Below are 19,599 nucleotides of genomic sequence, written 5' to 3'. Positions count from 1 at the left end.
AAGGACTGGTATTTGAGGGACTAGAACATGGCTGAATAAGAAGCCACGAGTTCCCAAACGGCCACAAGTTCTTGTTTTGAATTCTCACCGTTTCTGGTCCTTTGTACCAGTACAGTAACTGCTCTGGAGCAGACATCTGTACTACTAAAGGAAGACCATCTGTCTCTGTCTGTTCACCTATGCAAATCAACACAGCTGGACGCACATACTCCATACTTTGCGCATGGGTTGGTGACCCCCAAGAGGGGCCCAAGACAACGTTTTTCGATTTTCCAAAACATGGGATTAGTTCTAATCCAACACACTCTTCATTTCTCAGAGACTACATGTTTGCGCTAACATACTGCGAATAGCCTTGCTGGGGAATCTTCTTCCCGACTCGCCTGAGAGTTTCAGGACCTGAAACAGGACCTTGCAATCAGCACTACTCACCAGGGACTTCTGCTAGGGCTGAGTCTACATTGCTGAGGAGACGCAGGGAGCGATTTGTCATTTTGACAGAACACAGTGAAAACCTGTATATCATGTGTCCACTCAACCCAGTTCCAAGGAGCTGTATGACCAAACCTTAGGACCAACACAGCCCCTGGAAAGAGCACCGTTCAGAGGAAATCAAGTTCATGGGCAGTAACTACTAGTTTAAAATAATTCCTGAAAACTATGGCCGTGGAACTAAATGTAGCTGTATTGGAAATGATTCCCTACTTCAGGCTGGAGTTCTCATCACTTCACTCCTGCAAGGATGGCCCCATATGTGCAACCCCTGATCCATCCTGATGTCCTACTTCTGGTTGAGGTTCCCATCACATCACTCCTGTGGAGGACGGTCCCATGTGGACAGTCTAAAGATACACTTGGGAGATGGCTCTGGATACTTAGTTTTGCTCTGATGGCTGAGGGCTACAATTGCCTTGATAACTTTCAGACTGCAATTGTCATGAACAGTTTTGCACTCGGGTCTCCACCAATGCACAGTTGATAACTTCAACAAAACAGACTACATGTTAAAACTAGAATGAATTTCCTGGTTATACAGTTGTATTTTGTGACTCTACAGGACACAGTTATAGAAGCAGGTTATTTATAGTCATGCTATCTGTTCTCACCCAGATGAGGATGGGTTCCCTTTTGAGTCTGGTTCCTCTCAAGGTTTCTTCCTCATGTTGTCTGAGGGAGTTTTTCCTTGCCACCACTGCCTCAGGTTTGCTCGTTGGGGATAAGTTTATTAATATATATATTTAAAATAAATTTTTTCTGTAAAGCTGCTTTGCAACAATTTTGTGTTGCAAAACTGTCTCAAGTTCCTACAAGATTTACTTTTTAAGACCACAGTATTTGACATACTGAGCGGTACTTGATCTCATGTCAAATAGTCAATTACTGATACTACACATACTGAAAAATCAAATAATCGATCTTTACTTCAGAATGTAAGGTGACTGGTGTCCACGTTGTTACCGAGAGGCAGTCACTCATTTCCTATGCAAGTTCTTGACAGAGTTACAATTACAGCAACAAACAACATTTAAATTGAGCTTTCATTTTCATGTTATGTTCGTTATTTATGAGCCTGTAAAGAGTTAAATCCAAATGATTGTCTGTAGTGACTTTCTGAGATCAGTCCTGCAGTGGGATGCCCCACTAATCTGTCCTGTCTCAATTCAATTCCTGGATTTGGTTGTAATTTGTCAGTTTTTGTTGGACAAATCAAATCAATTTTGTAAGATCAGTTTGTAACAGTATGGTTGCAGGTGGGGTTCCACCCTTCTGGGTTTTATTACACATTTTCAACAAAAATAACATGCACTCACCAGCCACTTTATTAGGAACTTGTCCTTTATTCTAAGATCCCTGTTCTTGGCTGGTAGGAGTGGAACCCAGTGTGGTGTTCTGCTGTTGCAGAAGATCCTTTTCTGTTCACCACGGTTGTAAAGAGTTACTGGAAGATCAGCAGTTTCTGAAATGCTCAAACCAGTCTATCTGGCTCAAACCAACACCCATGCCACAGTGAAAGAGTCACACTTTGAGATCACAATTTTTCCCATTCTGATGTTTGAACATTAACTGAAGCTCTTGATTTGTATCTGTGATTTTATGCATTGTGCTGCTGTCAAGGGATCGGCTGATTAGAGAACTGCATCAAACAGCAGGTGGATACTGTATGTACCTAATATAGTGGCCAGTGCATGTACAGCAGGTTGTATACATATGGACTTCGAGCCTTTCGTATGGGAAATGGACAGTGAACACCCACAAGAGACAAACATGGAGCGACATCACTGACTTGTCACTTGCTAGTGTGAACACATGGTACAAACATATGCTTCTGCTGACACACACTTCCTTTTAAATCAGAAGTTAAAAATCTCCACTCATGCTTTTGTCATGCCAGATGGAAGTGTAAGGGGATGTAATATGCCCAATACTGAGAGCTTTTCAGCCTGCTTCAGATTCGACAGGTGTGTGCGTATATATACACATACAGTATATAATACACGCACGCGCACAGTGGTGCTTGAAAGTTTGTGAACCCTTTAGAATTTTCTATATTTCTGCATAAATATGAACTAAAACATCATCTTCAGGTTTTCACACAAGTCCTAAAAGTAGATAAAGAGAACCCAGTGAAACAAATGAGAGACAAATATTATACTTGGTCATTTATTTATTGAGGAAAATCATCCAATATTACATATCTGTGAGTGGCAAAAGTATGTGAACCTCTAGGATTAGCAGTTAATTTGAAGGTGAAATTAGAGTCAGGTGTTTTCAATCAATGGGATGACAATGAGGTGTGAGTGGGCACCCTGCTTTATTTAAAGAACAGGGATCTATCAAAGTCTGATCTTCACAACACATGTTTGTGGAAGCGTATCATGGTACGAACAAAGGAGATTTCTGAGGACCTCAGAAAGTGTTGTTGATGCTCATCAGGCTGGAAAAGGTTACAAAACCATCTCTAAAGAGTTTGGACTCCACCAATCCACAGTCAGACAAATTGTGTACAAATGGAGGAAATTCAAGACCATTGTTACCCTCCCCAGGAGTGGTTAACCAACAAAGATCACTCCAAGAGCAAGACGTGTAATAGTCAGCAAGGTCACAAAAGACCCCAGGGTAACTTCTAAGCAACTGTAGGCCTCTCTCACATTTGGTTAATGTTCATGAGTCCACCATCAAGAGAACACTAAACAACACTGGTGTGCATGGCAGGATTGCAAGGAGAAAGCCACTGTTCTCCAAAAAGAACATTGCTGCTTGTCTGCAGTTTGCTAAAGATCATGTGGACAAGCCAGAAGGCTATTGAGGTATTTCACCCACGTGACCAAGTCATGTGATGCTGCCATTTTGGACGGCACGGCTCGAATCAGTTTGAATGCGAGGAAGGCGACAAACGAAAAACATAAAAGAAAAAGGAGCGAGATGCAGAAAACACCTTCACTATCCAGCGATGTAGGGCATTTACAGGGCGAGCAGAGGGAGAGGTATTTGCAAAAATTGAGGTTAGCAGGCTTAGAGAACGACGTTTACCTGCTTCCACCAGGATTACTCACTGACGTACGGAAGTACACGAACCCCTCGTCTTTACCTGACTTCGGCCCACATGATCTGTATACCTATGTCGTTAAAAACCCATCGCCATACACAGGTATTGATCTGAAAGCGTATAAGAGTTTGGATGCCTAAAAATATTTTGTCAGGCTGGGTAACATGCCTACATCAGTGGGTCGTCCCTGGAGCCGGTGGTCGCCATCTTATTACAGCTAAGGTTTGTTCACATTTTCATTTACTTTCGGTCCTCAGGATAAACAAAATGTTATTAAATGTCATTGAAATAACTTCTTAGTCTGTTGAGACATGGCCCGTTATAAATGTGCTGTTACCAGGCGATGACCAAGAACTGTATTATTAGGGTCGGTGTAGTTGTAGCAGTGCACTAGCAGCTAGCTGTTAGCACTAGCTAATGTCAACAACAGTAGCTGGTATGTTACTGTAGCAATGTTTACGTTCAGTCATTTGGATGACTGTTAAAACCTTTCAGTCTCAAGTTTTTTCTTTACTGGATTTACTAGTTTATTGAGCTAGCGCGCTCGGGCAAGCTGGGAGCTAGCGCGCGCTAGCTCCCCGGCGGCCGGCACACGCTAGCTCAGTAAACTAGTAAATCCAGTAAAGGAAAAACTTGAGACTGAAAGGTTTTAACAGTCATCCAAATGATTGAACGTAAACATTGCTACAGTAACATACTAGCTACTGTTGTTGACATTAGCTAGCTTGACGTTCAAAATGGCGGACACCGGGGCGTCACGTGACCCTGTGACGTCAGGTGAAATACCTCAATAGAGATCTTGCAGTCACGTGACCGGAAAGTACACAGCCGCCATCTTGTCGGTAAAAAACACCGCTGAATACTGCTGCACTCGTGTACAGAATGGATCAATTTCAACCGACGGACTACACGGCTCACTTTTCTAATGAACAGATAACTAGATATATGTCTAAAATAAACGATCTACAGATTAGTGACCCTTATGGCTTACCGGACCGAGTTTTCACGACCGGATTTTGAACTGCCAGAGGAATACCCAGACGTGTATAATTGCCTCATTAACTTTCCCTCGCTGTTCAGTGGTGAAGCACTGCATGCTTATAAATCTCTGGACAGTTATCTTTACAGAAATTCAGGATTTGTCAGCGACTCAGATGTGGCATCTTGTAAACAAGAATCCTCATTGGACGGGTAAGTCACTTAAGTATTGAGTATAGCACTGACCAGCCGATTATAGAATAGAATAAGGTAATTCCAGCTGTAATTCCAAATCGTCCGTTTTGTTTACCACGGATCTGGCGTTGGAGAGATAGAGGCTTAGCAGTGGAGGTTTGAGTGGCTGTTTTCTGAGCTTAGTCAACAGGCCGGCTCTGCAGCCTCACTTTTGCTTCCTCTCCCGGCGCCGCCTCCTTCACTTTGCTTCCGATAACAATCCACGGAGACGCCGCTGGTCTCGCTATCTCGTCCGGAATGTTGTGCATGCGATGGAAATCGCTACAAACCATCATTTTCTGATGGAAACCAATGTCCAGTAAGTTCATGCAGTTGTAGTGGATATTGAAGTCCGGTACAGACGAACAACATGCAAAAATACACACAAAAAACGTGCACAGGTAGGGAGAGCTTGTAGCCGCAGCCGTTGTAGTAGAATTGTATATAGTAGGGTTTTCCAGAAGAAAAGGTAGAAGTAGAACCAGAAGTAGAAGGCGGAAATATGGCGTTTGACCGACAAGATGGCGTCTGTCACAATCTGGATCGGCTGTGACGTCACATGCAAGTGCTCCATTGGAAAAATGTTTTGTGGACGGATGAGACCAAAATAGAACTTTTTGGTTTAAATGAGAAGCATTATGTTTGGAGAAAGGAAAACACTGCATTCCAGCATAAGAACCTTATCCCATCTGTGAAACATGGCGGTGGTCGTATCATGGTTTGGGCCTGTTTTGCTGCATCTGGGCCAGGACAGCTTGCCATCATTGATGGAACAATGAATTCTGAATTATACCGGTGAATGCTAAAGGAAAATGTCAGGACATCTGTCCATGAACTGAATCTCAAGAGAAGGTGGGTCACGCAGCAAGACAACGACCCTAAGCATACAAGTCGTTCTAACAAAGAATGGTTAAGGAAGAATAAAGTTAATGTTTTGGAATGGCCAAGTCAAAGTCCTGACCTTAATCCAATCGAAATGTTGTGGAAGGACCTGAAGCGAGCAGTTCATGTGAGGAAACCCACCAACATCCCAGAGTTGAAGCTGTTCTGTATGGAGGAATGGGCTAAAATTCCTCCAAGCTGGTGTGCAGGACTGATCAACAGTTACCGCAAACGTTTGGTTGCAGTTATTGCTGCACAAGGGGGTTGCACCAGATACTGAAAGCAAAGGGTCACATACTTTTGCCACTCACAGATATGTAATATTGGATCATTTTCCTCAATAAATAAATGACCAAGTATAATATTTTTCTCATTTGTTTAACTGGGTTCTCTTTATCTACTTTTAGGACTTGTGTGAAAATCTGATGATGTTTTAGGTCATATTTATGCAGAAATATAGAAAATTCTAAAGGGTTCACAAACTTTTTCAAGGTGTGTGTGTAATATCTCACACACTGTGTGACCGCTTCAATGATTTGAAAACTGGAGTCCATCTTTCCCATGTCCATAACACCTCACCAGGCTCTCAGCTGAATACCATAAAGAGTCTGTGTATACCCAGGGTAAACAATTTTGGCAGTGCCAGTAATTTGCAATTAACAGGCAATTTAAAAAAAAAAAGTAATGCATTTTATTTAACAACAAGCATGTGAAGGATCACATCTCTCTCTCATTAGTATACACATGCACTTGCATGTACAGGATATTGCTGTGCTTGAAGTATTAAGAGATCTCTCTGTTTCATTAAACTGACACTAAGACATTAGCTCTATTTCTACAGATATTCTGTAATATTGGGGTAAAAAAGACACCTCAATATTCTGGCTTTATTGATGTACACTGAACCAAATAAAATCAGCATGAAGCTGTGTGTGTGTGTGTGTGTGTGTGTGTGTGTGTGTGTGTGTGTGTGTGTTCACAGTGTAAGCCGGCATTTTGCAACCAGATGCGTGACTGGTCACAAGGGAGCGTTGGCATCTAGGGTGATGTATCTACACATCAGAAATATGAATACCCCGGGAATACTGGTGTTTCTCCCCCTGCCTAAAACAGTTTATTTATTTTTTACCCACAGCATAAATGTATAACCATATGTTATTTTGTCCTACCTTGAGAGATCGTATGAGCGTAAATACATACATTCCTTAGTGTTTAAGTTGGTCATGATGACAAGTTCACATTTACATTATACAGGTTACACATCTCACATATTAGCAAATAAAGCATCATTAAAAATTTCACAAATATTACAAAATACGAGAAAACTAACTTTGGTTCTTTTACTGAACACATCAAACCAATGGTCATTCAGTTCATTTGATGGCAGCATATATTTAGGTGCGTGTATGAAATAAATAACGCATTGCGCACTTGCTCAGTTAACTCAGGAAGGACATTTTTCATAGGTAGGAAGAAATTTTAAAACGGCAGTGTTGCTTTCAAAACAGCAGTGGGTAAATGGAGTGTTGAGGTGCTTTTGTTAGCAGTGCACATTTACGGTATACCACTCTTCAAACACAAAGTTGCTGAGCATCATACGCAACATGTAATCACTCCCATTGAATGTTACTTTCCTTAGTCTCTCATATATAAAAGGGAAGAGTGGCAAGACTTGTGCAAGCAACGTGTTTGTGGCTCAAATGTTGGAGGAGAAAGTGAAGAGAAGTTGGAAGTGATTTGAGGCAAAAGGGCGCATGGACCTCAGATGATGATGTTTGAATTCATGCTGGTTTCGGAAAGAAGAATGTCAAGAGTATCAATGTCAAAAATGTCACCCCTCTGTCCTACCATTCCAGCTGTCCCTTTAACACAGACATCGATTCTGGCTCTGTTATTACCAGTCATTTCAGCTCTATGGAACAACACGGGCCCCCCCTTTGTTCCACATTTGGATGCTTTATACAGCACGCAATGTGAAATAAAGGTCCAAGATTCCCACCTTGAACAGGTTGTGGAAAAGGGGCTATTTACTCTGATACAAAGACCAGATAGAATGAATCTGGATCAACAGTGGCTACATTTAAGGTTTTATTTGTATGTGAAAGATGCACTGCAAGTTTCCAAAAGATGATAGTCTGATCATTATGCAAGTATTTGCCAAGTGGTTTAATCAATGCACACTGTAGTGCAGCTCAGAAAGAGCTGGCATTTTGGATCATTCAGTGTGTTCAATTAACTCATTATCCCCTCCTTTGAATTACTGCACTTTGTCTGCATTGTGTCAGCGAATGAGCAAACGGAAATGAAGAACTCTGTAAGACTACCATTTGCCAAGGCTCCTTTTATTGGGTATGCTTTGTCATGATCGGCCACTTCCCTGTTCACCCATCTGTCAAAAGCAGTAGAATGAGTCTTCGTGCAGTGTTTTGATGGCTGTCCACATCTATAGCATCAAATAAATGGAGGATTCTCTAATGTCTACCTCGGGGCACAACCGAGAATTTCAGGCACCACAATAAAAGTGGCCACAAAGAACTGGGAAGATTAAAAGCACATATTAAAAACTACAGCCACAGCAGAAGTGCCTTTAAAGACGCGACACTTTTACTAGTATGAACTTTACTACTGTTTGTTCTGATCCATGTGTCTGTTGTTTGAATACAATACTGTTAGTTGTTAGAACTATGGAAGTCGTTTTTCTGCAGGGATTTTTAATCATTCATGAAGAAGGCTTGGGTGCTGGAAAAGTGACGTTACCCTGCAGGTGTCCCCCTCTGTCTTGTCCCTTTGCTGGTCTCTGATGCATCAGAGTCATGTCTGCTTGTATAATAGAGGAGTCCAGCAGGACATCTGAATATTTACTGTTGCCATAGTAGTCAAATAGGTTTGCCTCATGAAATCTGATCCGTTTTAGTTTGCCTATTATATATTATTTATTTCAGCTCTCATTAACTGCTTAAACAGTAGCGAAGTGTTGTCTTTTTCTGGTCACCATACTCTCTTAAAACTTGTTTTCAGCCCTCAAGATGTAAGCATCAATAGTTTTTTAGTGGAAGTACAGGGGTGTAGGAATCATAAATCCATTAGCTAGCTAGCTAGCTAGCTCATCAGCAAGTAAAAGCATATTTACCCAGGACCACCACAGCACCGTGAAGCAAGTTTTAATTAAATATACAACCAAAGGGGGGAGACTTGCTTTATAAGTCAATAGTGAGGAATTTTTCCCTTTTTCTAATGGTTGAAAAGTAAAGAAGAAATAAACATTTTGTTGGTGACTGCTAGACTATTGAGCCAAGTCAAGTTTATTTGTATAGCGCTTTTAACAATAAACATTGTCGCAAAGCAGCTTTACAGAATTTGAACGACTTAAAACATGAGCTAATTTTATCCCTAATCTATCCCCAATGAGCAAGCCTGTGGCGACAGTGGAAAAGAAAAACTCCCTCAGACGACATGAGGAAGAAACCTCGAGAGGAACCAGACTCAAAAGGGAACCCATCTTCATTTGGCCAACAACAGACAGCGTGACTATAACATTAACAGTTTTAACATGAAGACCATTTCGTTGATGTTGTAACTCTTCATTGATGGAAGCTTGAGTGCAAAACTGTTCATGACAACTGCAGTCCTAAAGTTAGCAAGTCAACTGTAGTCCTCAGCCATAAAAGCATTACTGTAAGAGTCCAGAGCGTCTTCCAGGTGTAACTTTCAACTGTCCTCATGGGGCCGTCCTCCACAGGAGCGATGCGATAAGACTCCAACCAGACACAGGGCACCAGGATGGATCAAGCAGGTCCGAGGGACCTGAAGGGGTCAGCATCTCGATCCCAGGACCGACATGTAACTCAGAGGGACAGATTGGGGGGGGGAGAAAACACAGGTTGTTAAGTATGCCCTAAAAATGACACAAGTATTAAGTCTGTGTGGTAGGCTCGCAGAGACGAGAGTCTTGACATCAGGCATAATACACAATGGCATGTTAATATGGTTAAAAAATATCATGACCTGCTCTGGCTGGATGCTTGATTGGGCGATGGGAGCACACTTGTCAGCAATGATGGGATGCAGATGGGACCCTTAGGGCTGGCCAAGACAATTCAGTTACATTTCACTAGGGTCTGGGACATGCGACAGAATGTCTGACGGCCGATTCCCTGCAGGCTACGATAGCCAGTCGAGGTCTCCACCCTCTCCACCAAAAGATTTCCTGTTGACTCCATGTAACTCAGAGGGACAGATTTGGGGGGGGGGGAAGAGAGAAAGAGGGAAAGAAAACACAGGTTGTTAGGTATGCCCAATGCCACCTGAATAAGTAGGAACAGTATACATATTGCACTGAGTACATGCAGGGACTCCAGCAACTAACTATGACAGCATAACTAAAAGGGGAGAGCCAGAAGGTAACACAGGCATGAGGGAGCCCTGGGACATGAAGCAGCCAGCCACTACACCGTCAACAAACTCGAGTGAGCAAGCGAGTGGGGACTGACAGCATCCATACATCCCAGTTTACCAAAACACTCTGTCTGAGGACCCTCCAGATCCATACCTTTACCTCATAAACACCATTAACAAAAGGCTTGACTCAACAGATATGTTTTCAGCCGAGACTTAAACACGGAGACTATTGAGCATGCTTGTCAACCAGGCAAATGTGAATTAAAAAAATAAATAAATAAAAAAGTGAACTTAATCTTCTTGTCCCCAGGCTACTAATTTGTCTACTCGTTAAGTAGTAGATGCTCACCAAGGGTCCCTTCTATAAGACTTGTACAATATCTATACAATCTACAAGGGGGCTTGAAGCCTTTAGAATTGCACATCATCAGGGGCATGGTAAGGGGCTACTGTTCATTTTTGTCCCTTTTATCCTAATCTTAATCCATGGTCACAAAGCAGCAACAAGCCTCCTGGCTAATCTGGCATTCAGCGAAACAACTTGGTGCCAGAAACCCAATCTGCTTGTGCTTATTTTTTGAGTTAGCTCTAAGGTGATGGGACACTCGTTTTTCTGCCTTGTCAGCTCTCTTCCTGTAAGGGTGCACAGCACGGGCCTTGGCTCCATCCGTAAATTACAACCTAATCTCAAGAAGGCCAGCCTGAACAGGCAAGTGCAGTGAACCAGTAATAAACTGCTTCATTCAGCAGTACGTTTATTAAGTGAGTTAAACAATTGTATGTGTGTGGGGTTTTTTTTTGTTTTGTTTTTTAAGATCCCACTGTGGGTATTAATTGCTCACCCAGTGCCCTTGTAACACAGATACCGTAATGGAGCAAGTTGAGGGCATGCAGTAAGCTTTCACCAACAAGCCAATGGAGCTGGAGGCTTGTTGTGGGTCAGTGTTGGTCCTCATCAGGTGACATTTCAGTTTCAACAGATTAAGGACATTTCAGTCAATGGGAGTATTGTAGGCTCCTTCATGTTCATTAGATCTCAAGCTGCTGATACCCTTGTTTTTTTGTCTATTTATGGCTTTAAAGGATGTCAGGGGGGAAAAAGTCTGTTCATTCGACGCAGGCAGTTTATAGACAGTACCTCCTTGTGAAGGCTCATGAGTCTGAAACATGTAGCCTCCAGCCTAATAGAATCTCCTGCTCCTTGCACTAAAACGCTGTGTTCCTTGTCACTTTCCCCTTTCAGACCTACTCACAATGTTGTGATTGTCTCTTTTTATTATCCTTAAATGTTGTTGCTGCTTCATGCTTTGCCCAGCTCTTCCTGGCACTTTCTGCTTTCCACTCATGCTTTGGGAAATCATTAATCATTAAAACACTCCCCCCCCCAAGTTACTAAACTTTTATAAATCAGTTTGACAGAGGCAGCTAGGTTTTTGACAGGACTGAATGCACACACCGCTACCATTACTTAAATCTACTATCATGTCCAGTATTTGCCACTGTGAATATTTCAGTGCCCTGGACAGGCTATGCTGCAAGAGGAGCTACAGTAATGAGCTGTTCCACCTATCTCAGCTGACCTTAACCCCCCCCCCCCCCCCCCCCCCCCCCTCTCTCTCTCTCTCTCTCTCTCTCTCACTGTCAAAAGAACTCCAGGAAAAAAAAAAATCACTTTCGAGTCCTGACCCTCCCCATGTAATCATTTCCCTATGGGGGAAAGTCACAATGCATAAACCCCAGCTTGCAATGTCTTGGTGTGTGTGTGTGTGTGTGTGTGGGAGATCACACCATAAGAATAAGAGCCATAGTAATTAAGAATGGAGCCTTTTGATATGTTATAGATACATATAATATTACATTATAGATATAAAGTCAACTGTTTACAGAATATAATCTCAATGTGTTTGTGTAGTTGCATGATTGGTCATGAGTGAGGCAGACTGGGAATAGGGTCATTTGTTTCGATTCTCTGCTCAGGAAATTTCTGAGCCCATGTTGATTTGACAAACATTTGTGTTCATACAGATCTGGGTTTTTGAATAAACACAAATCTTGGCCCAGGCTTTTTGTAGAATGTTAATGTAATTTTCTGTGCATAAATGATCCATGGCCTTCGAAACAGTCAGGATGACCTTTTAATGTGTGTGTTTCTTCTGTTTGTAGTGAGGGGGTGTTCAAGTGCCCAGAGGACCAGCTCCCCCTGGACTATGCCAAGGTAAACCATTAAACCCTTCCACACTCTCCCCTGCACTTTCTTGCCATTCTGAAGCATTAGTTCATGCTCTCTTAGCATGAACCAAAAGCTATGTTGGGGCCCCTTCCTCCAATCTTTATGCTGCTTTTAATCACATTATGACCCAAGGTAAGAGAGGAAACACTGAACGCTTGTAGACTTGGGTTGTGCAGTTACTGGCAACTGGTAATTTATTGTTCCTGGTAAATTTGAAACAGTACAGTATCATTTAACAAATTTCAGTAGTTAACGTTAACTGCATTTTGCGGCCTTTTTTTTTTTTTTAACTGCACTTTGAAATGCGCTGTTAAGTTTGCCCTTTTACCAGCCCTTTAAGCCTAAGCTGGCAGCTCGTGGGTGTGACGCAAGTCTGACAACAGTGAAGAGCTCTCCCTCTGATCAGTGACCTGTCACAACACTTCGAGTCATCTTGCTCAGTTTAGGGAGACACTATGGATTCAGAAACTACTGAACAAACTAGTAATATTAGATTGCTGAATCTAGTCAAGGAACATGGCTCTCTGAGCAAGATTTGGTGATATTTTGCTTTTAGGGCAAGTGATAGTGGAGAGGTGGAGTCCCTTTCTACACCTTTGTGCAAGTGGTGCCTCAAGTCATGTGGCAGGAAGAGGCAATACGTCCAACCTGATGAAACGTTTGATGCGCATACATCCTGATTTGTACAAAGAATTCCAGGAATGGAAGGTGCACATGACTATCACATAAATAAAATGAAAATAAGATTGGTACCAAACTTTGTCCATGCTGAGCTTATTCGCATTATTTCCCATCCCAAATCTAGCTAACAGACTAGCCTGCTTGTAACATAAATTTAGCCGATCTAACGTTAGCCTACTTGGCAGTCTACTCCTTAATGAATTCATGAATGAAAGCATGAGGCTATAGACATAACCTGAGTCAGATGTTTGTAGAATCCTTCTTTCTACACCTGTCACCCACAGACAGACAGAAACTGGAAGTCACTTTCATTTATTTAATGCAGTGTTGAAACAATACAATTTTTGAGGTTTATTCATTTCATCAGTTTGTGTGACATATCTATCCATCGCATTAGTACCCAACTAGTACTGTTATCATTCTACCATGCCAGGTACCTTACTGAAACCAAATTTTTGGTATTGAACCAACCCTATTGGAGACACCACAAACACAAGCAGTATTTTGTCATTTCAGAAAGTGATGGTCTCAGCGACAGTCTGCAAATGACACAAACCAACAAGATTCTTATTAACCTGGGATTATCAGATGTGGAAGTAGGAGGGCAGATGTAGGATGAGGAGGTGTTTAGAGAGAGAATACAGGATGAATCATCTCAATTATTCTCCAGCTTGATTTGCCTCTACAGTAACAAAGCTTACTGTCTCTGGGATAGCACGGCAAATGTCAGTGCGTGGCACTCAAGATGAATAAGTCTGAATTTCAACGATGACTTAATCCTACCCCGAAGACGAAAACACTAATAAGCTTTAGATATGGTTGTGGAGGAGATTGTGGTAAGATACAAAATAAAATAAAAAAAAGTCCTATGCTATTTTTGGAACACTTATCTAAAGACTTTCATCACAGTAGCTTTCCTAAAAGTAATACTTTCTCCAATCTATTTATGGGAGAAAATTACAACCTGCATCTTTGGATCATCTTGCACTACACCCCAGTGTCTTTAGAGTTTTGGCTTGTTTCAAAGCCCTTCGTTTTAAGCTTTTAATCAGACCGGACCATTGTGGGAAACAAATGGCCCTTAGAATTTAAAATACAAGTTATTCTTTGTTTTGTTAATTTATTTCACCATTTCATGTGAAAATGATCAAGAAACCAATATTTAGAATAGACGTCAGTGTCAGACTTGTTCCAGGTGAAGTTGCAACTTGTAGTCCCCTGCCTCCAACCAGTTAAAAACCACCAAAAATGCCCCTAAACTTGAAATTTCAACTCAACTTCTTAACTGCGAGTTCCTTCTCCATTTAAGGAGTGACATCAAATCAACATGGCCATGCACACTGAACAGTGTAAATTATCCCTCCTTTGCTTATGAAGGTGACCTACTCCCTTTTCCACAAGTTGATACAGTTCTCTAAGGTCTTACTGAAATGTCTGTGACATGTTTGTCAAAATACTATACAAGGATAAAGCACCACATTTCCCTTCTCACCCTGTCTAAACAGCCCTGTTCAAAACAGTTGATTTTGTGTGCCTGTTCCTTTAAATGATAATGAACCACTGCTCACCCAGCCCCAATCAGGTAGCACTTTCCTCATGAATATTCATTTGCAAAGGCAGTTCACGATCCATGAGTGGAGATATTCAGATGAAAGTCCGGCATCATTCTAATGAGTATGAGGAGCCAAATCTGAATTGAAGCCCCCAGCCCAAAAGAAACTGACTTGGGTGTCTTATTTCAGAATTTGTGAGTTGGTGGACATTCTAGATCCCCAAATGTATGTGCACAAGCACTGAAAAAGTGCATTTTTCAGAAGAAGAAGAAAGAAGAAACCTTTGTCACATACACACTTCAAGCACAGTGAGATTCATCCTCTGCATTTAACCCATCTGAAGCAGTGAACACACACACAGAGCAGTGGGCAGCCGCACTACAGCATCAGGGGTTAGGCACCTTGCTCAAGGGCACTTCAGCCCAAGGCCTCCCCATGTTAACCTAGCCGCATGTCTATGAACTGTGGGGGAAACCGGAGCACCCAGAGGAAACCCACGCAGACACGGGGAGAGCATGCAAACTCCACACAGAAAGGCCCCCGCCGGCAGCTGGGTTTGAACCCAGAACCTTCTTGCTGTGAGGCGACAGTGCTAACCACTACACCACCGTGCCGCCCACAGAATACTGTGTCTCCTTTAATTTAGTTTATAGCAGATTAGCTTTAGGGCAAATAATATACAGACTCAGTAGTTGTTAAATCTACAACCCCGATTCCAAAAAAGTTGGGACAAAGTACAAATTGTAAATAAAAACGGAATGCAATGATGTGGAAGTTTCAAAATTCCATATTTTATTCAGAATAAAACATAGATGACATATCAAAGGTTTAAACTGAGAAAATGTATCATTTAAAGAGAAAAATTAGGTGATTTTTAAATTTCATGACAACAATACATCTCAAAGTTGGGACAAGGCCATGCTTCCCACTGTGAGACATCCCCTTTTCTCTTTACAACAGTCTGTAAATGTCTGGGGACTGAGGAGACAAGTTGCTCAAGCTTAGGGATAGGAACGTTAACCCATTCTTGTCTAATGTAGGATTCTAGTTGCTCAACTGTCTTAGGTCTTTTTTGTCGTATCTTCCGTTTTATGACGCGCCAAATGTTTTCTATGGGTGAAAGATCTGGACTGCAGGCTGGCCAGTTCAGTACCCGGACCCTTCTTCTATGCAGCTATGATGCTGTAATTGATGCAGTATGTGGTTTGGCATTGTCATGTTGGAAAATGCAAGGTCTTCCCTGAAAGAGACGTCGTCTGGATGGGAGCATATGTTGCTCTAGAACCTGGATATACTTTTCAGCATTGATGGTGTCTTTCCAGATGTGTAAGCTGCCTATGCCACACGCACTAATGCAACCCCATACCATCAGAGATGCAGGCTTCTGAACTGAGCGCTGATAACAACTTGGGTCGTCCTTCTCCTCTTTAGTCCGAATGACACGGCGTCCCTGATTTCCATAAAGATCTTCAAATTTTGATTCGTCTGACCACAGAACAGTTTTCCACTTTGCCACAGTCCATTTTAAATGAGCCTTGGCCCAGAGAAGACGTCTGCGCTTCTGGATCATGTTTAGATACGGCTTCTTCTTTGAACTATAGAGTTTTAGCTGGCAACGGCGGATGGCACGGTGAATTGTGTTCACAGATAATGTTCTCTGGAAATACTCCTGAGCCCATTTTGACATTTCCAATACAGAAGCATGCCTGTATGTGATGCAGTGCCGTCTAAGGGCCCGAAGATCACGGGCACCCAGTATGGTTTTCCGGCCTTGACCCTTACGCACAGAGATTCTTCCAGATTCTCTGAATCTTTTGATGATATTATGCACTGTAGATGATATGTTCAAATTCTTTGCAATTTTACACTGTCGAACTCCTTTCAGATATTGCTCCACTATTTGTCGGCACAGAATTAGGGGGATTGGTGATCCTCTTCCCATCTTTACTTCTGAGAGCCGCAGCCACTCCAAGATGCTCTTTTTATACCCAGTCATGTTAATGACCTATTGCCAATTGACCTAATGAGTTGCAATTTGGTCCTCCAGCTGTTCCCTTTTTGTACCTTTAACTTTTCCAGCCTCTTATTGCCCCTGTCTCAACTTTTTTGAGATGTGTTGCTGTCATGAAATTTCAAATAAGCCAATATTTGGCATGAAATTTCAAAATGTCTCACTTTCGACATTTGATATGTTGTCTATGTTCTATTGTGAATACAATATCAGTTTTTGAGATTTTTAAATTATTGCATTCCGTTTTTATTTACAAATTGTACTTTGTCCCAACTTTTTTGGAATCGGGGTTGTATTACCTGACCATACTAATCTCTGATTCGGGAAGGTAATAATCAACATTTAACAATCAACTATAACTCAACTCAACATTTGAGTTATCACTACTATATAACCAATGCTAGCTTGTCGCTAAGCTACACATTATTGTCTGCTGTTGTTGCTGTACTGCAATTTTAGTCCAAAATGTTGCATGAATGTTTGAAGTTCACTTTTGTAGAACACCAGTTGTCACTCAGAACTGTAACTGTATTGTTAAAGTATCTTTTTATGTAATTTTACATGCAGTGGTGGAAAAAAAAGGCACGCTTTTGTGGAGGCATCTATTATTTTTTTTTTTCCTACTTTGAGCATTCCAAGGTGGGGTAATGACATTACAACTTGCAAATTAGACCTACCTAAAAGGTATCATGAACGCAGCATTTATATCCTTCAGTAACTTTGAAGAAGGCCAGTGGTTTAGTCACCTTCTCGTGTCCCTGTGCTGGTGTGTTCAGTAGGCAGAGTGTTTCTGCAAGGAGATCTCCAAGCTCCTTGATGGGCAGTGGGGACTTAAGGTCAGGGGTAGGGTCAGTTTGGAAAAGTCATCCTCCTAAACAGAAACCCCACTTCCCTCGCTGTTGGCTAGAAATATGACATTGGCTGGCTAGGACCCAAATTTCTGTTTTTCTGCTGTAACAAGATGAAAACGTTTTGGAGAAACCGCATCTCTGAGAATACCAATCTTTAGTTTTGATTTTAATCTGAAAGGCTGCTTGCTGGGGGTTTGAGCTGATTGGATGGAGCATTTCCTCATTCTTCTTCATGGTTAAATGGACAAGAAGAGAATGCAGTGAGCACAGCAGACATACCAAGCTGTGCACATGCAGTCATGACCCCAGGCTTGACAATACACTCAAACACAATGTTCAGTTTAGGAATCGTATGTACTGTATGTGTATGTATGTAAAAATATGAATGTGTCTTGTCTAATGGAGGTTTCGGTCACAAGTAAGGCCTCTGCAGCCTTGTATAATTAAGCTGGCTTGAGATCAACCAACACCAGTCTAATGTGCCTCTTAGGGATATGTGGACTCAACACACTGCTTTCAGCATAGTGGCAGTTATAATAATCTATGGCAGTTATAATAGTGCTTTAAAAGGGAATATTATTTAGATGCAACTCTGCCATAATAAATAATCAAACCAAACACAAGGTTAATAGGCCTTTTTGTAATCATCCAAACATTGTAAAATAGCCTTCTACAATGCAGTGTTCCAGAAATCACCAACACAGGTCTTCCTTTTTGTGACCTTCAGTGGACTGTGTCTTAGTTTACTGATGGGTGTAGCTTATTCAGAAGGGCACATTATGTAGCGAGTATAACAATTTATAGCACAGCACTGTTCTTCATTCTCAGTTCTTATTGGTCAGAAATGTTGATTTGTTTTCTGTAACAGCATGGCTTTGACAGGAGCTCCAGCTTCCAGTTTTCTATTAATGCACTTGTTCTAATATGTTATCATTTTTACAGTAATAAATTGCACCGGGACAGTCAGATGTCAGTTTTTTTCCTTACTAATTTTAAGAAGGAATGACTGTTTATAGCTGCTATAAACAAGTAAACAAGTATAGTAAGTGATGACTATAAATGGCGTTTGATGTGTGTTTTTTTTTTTTTTTTAAGTATTAGTATGAGTAAATTGATGTGGTAAAGAAGAATAAAACACTTTAGGATGTGCCGTTATAGAAAAATAATTAACTTCTGGGCAGAAATGCATCGCAGCACTCCATTGTGCTTTATTCCTTACAAAATGCATAATAGTACTGTTATAATGCCACATTATGTAACTGTTTGTTTATAGTGTTTTATTTAAAAAAAAAGTAGTAGCATTATTCAGCCTGTAGCTAAAACATGGCGTTCTTACACTACTGTGAGTCGCCCTCGAAAGGCTAAGTTAATATCTCTCAAAATTTAAATCCAGAGGTGACCCAATGTGCATACAAGGTCACAAATTTGGAGATTTGAACCTTATTGAATACGTTGTGCAGTGAAACACAGTGCTGTTTCTCACTAATATAGTAATTCTGGTTACTTTGAATTGAGTGTATAAAACAATACATTGTCCCTATATGTTCTCAAACTAACCATGTGCATGTTTATTATATAGATATAAATTGCACATTTTTACAAAAGGTGGGCGGCACGGTGGTGTAGTGGTTAGCGCTGTCGCCTCACAGCAAGAAGGTCCTGGGTTCGAGCCCCGGGGCCGGCGAGGGCCTTTCTGTGCGGAGTTTGCATGTTCTCCCCGTGTCCGCGTGGGTTTCCTCCGGGTGCTCCGGTTTCCCCCACAGTCCAAAGACATGCAGGTTAGGTTAACTGGTGACTCTAAATTGACCGTAGGTGTGAATGTGAGTGTGAATGGTTGTCTGTGTCTATGTGTCAGCCCTGTGATGACCTGGCGACTTGTCCAGGGTGTACCCCGCCTCTCGCCCGTAGTCAGCTGGGATAGGCTCCAGCTTGCCTGCGACCCTGTAGAAGGATAAAGCGGCTAGAGATAATGAGATGAATGAGATGAGATTTTTACAAAAGGTGCCAATAATTCTGGCACTGACTATCAAACAATTGTTAAAAAAAATCCTCTCACCAGACAACAAGGCAGCTGTTAGACAAGTAGTTGATTACTCTCCCCTCCAATCTCTAATCCTTTGGTTTCTACTATTGCTGGGTTTGACGTGACGTCACATCTGCCTCATTAGTTATTCAGAACTTTAGCTGGTGGTCTACCAAAGCTTAATTGACAAAGTGTTTGTATGGAGAAGGTG

At 41.6% G+C, this 19,599-nt stretch overlaps 1 protein-coding gene across 1 annotated transcript in view; it reads left to right on the top strand.

Annotated features, from left to right (window-relative positions):
* The window catches only part of traf4a (tnf receptor-associated factor 4a), a 63,448-nt gene that overhangs the window by 32,236 nt on the left and 11,613 nt on the right, over positions 1–19,599 (top strand). Inside the window, exon 2 of the mRNA XM_060943704.1 lies at positions 12,203–12,254. Within this exon, the coding sequence (XP_060799687.1) occupies positions 12,203–12,254 (52 nt within the window). The remainder of the gene's footprint in view (positions 1–12,202; positions 12,255–19,599) is intronic.

This window comes from Neoarius graeffei, chromosome 17 (assembly GCF_027579695.1).
Source record: "Neoarius graeffei isolate fNeoGra1 chromosome 17, fNeoGra1.pri, whole genome shotgun sequence".
Classification (NCBI taxonomy): Eukaryota; Metazoa; Chordata; class Actinopteri; order Siluriformes; family Ariidae; genus Neoarius; species Neoarius graeffei.
The sequence above is the reverse complement of the archived record's forward strand: the minus strand, read 5'-3'. Positions and strand labels throughout refer to the sequence as shown.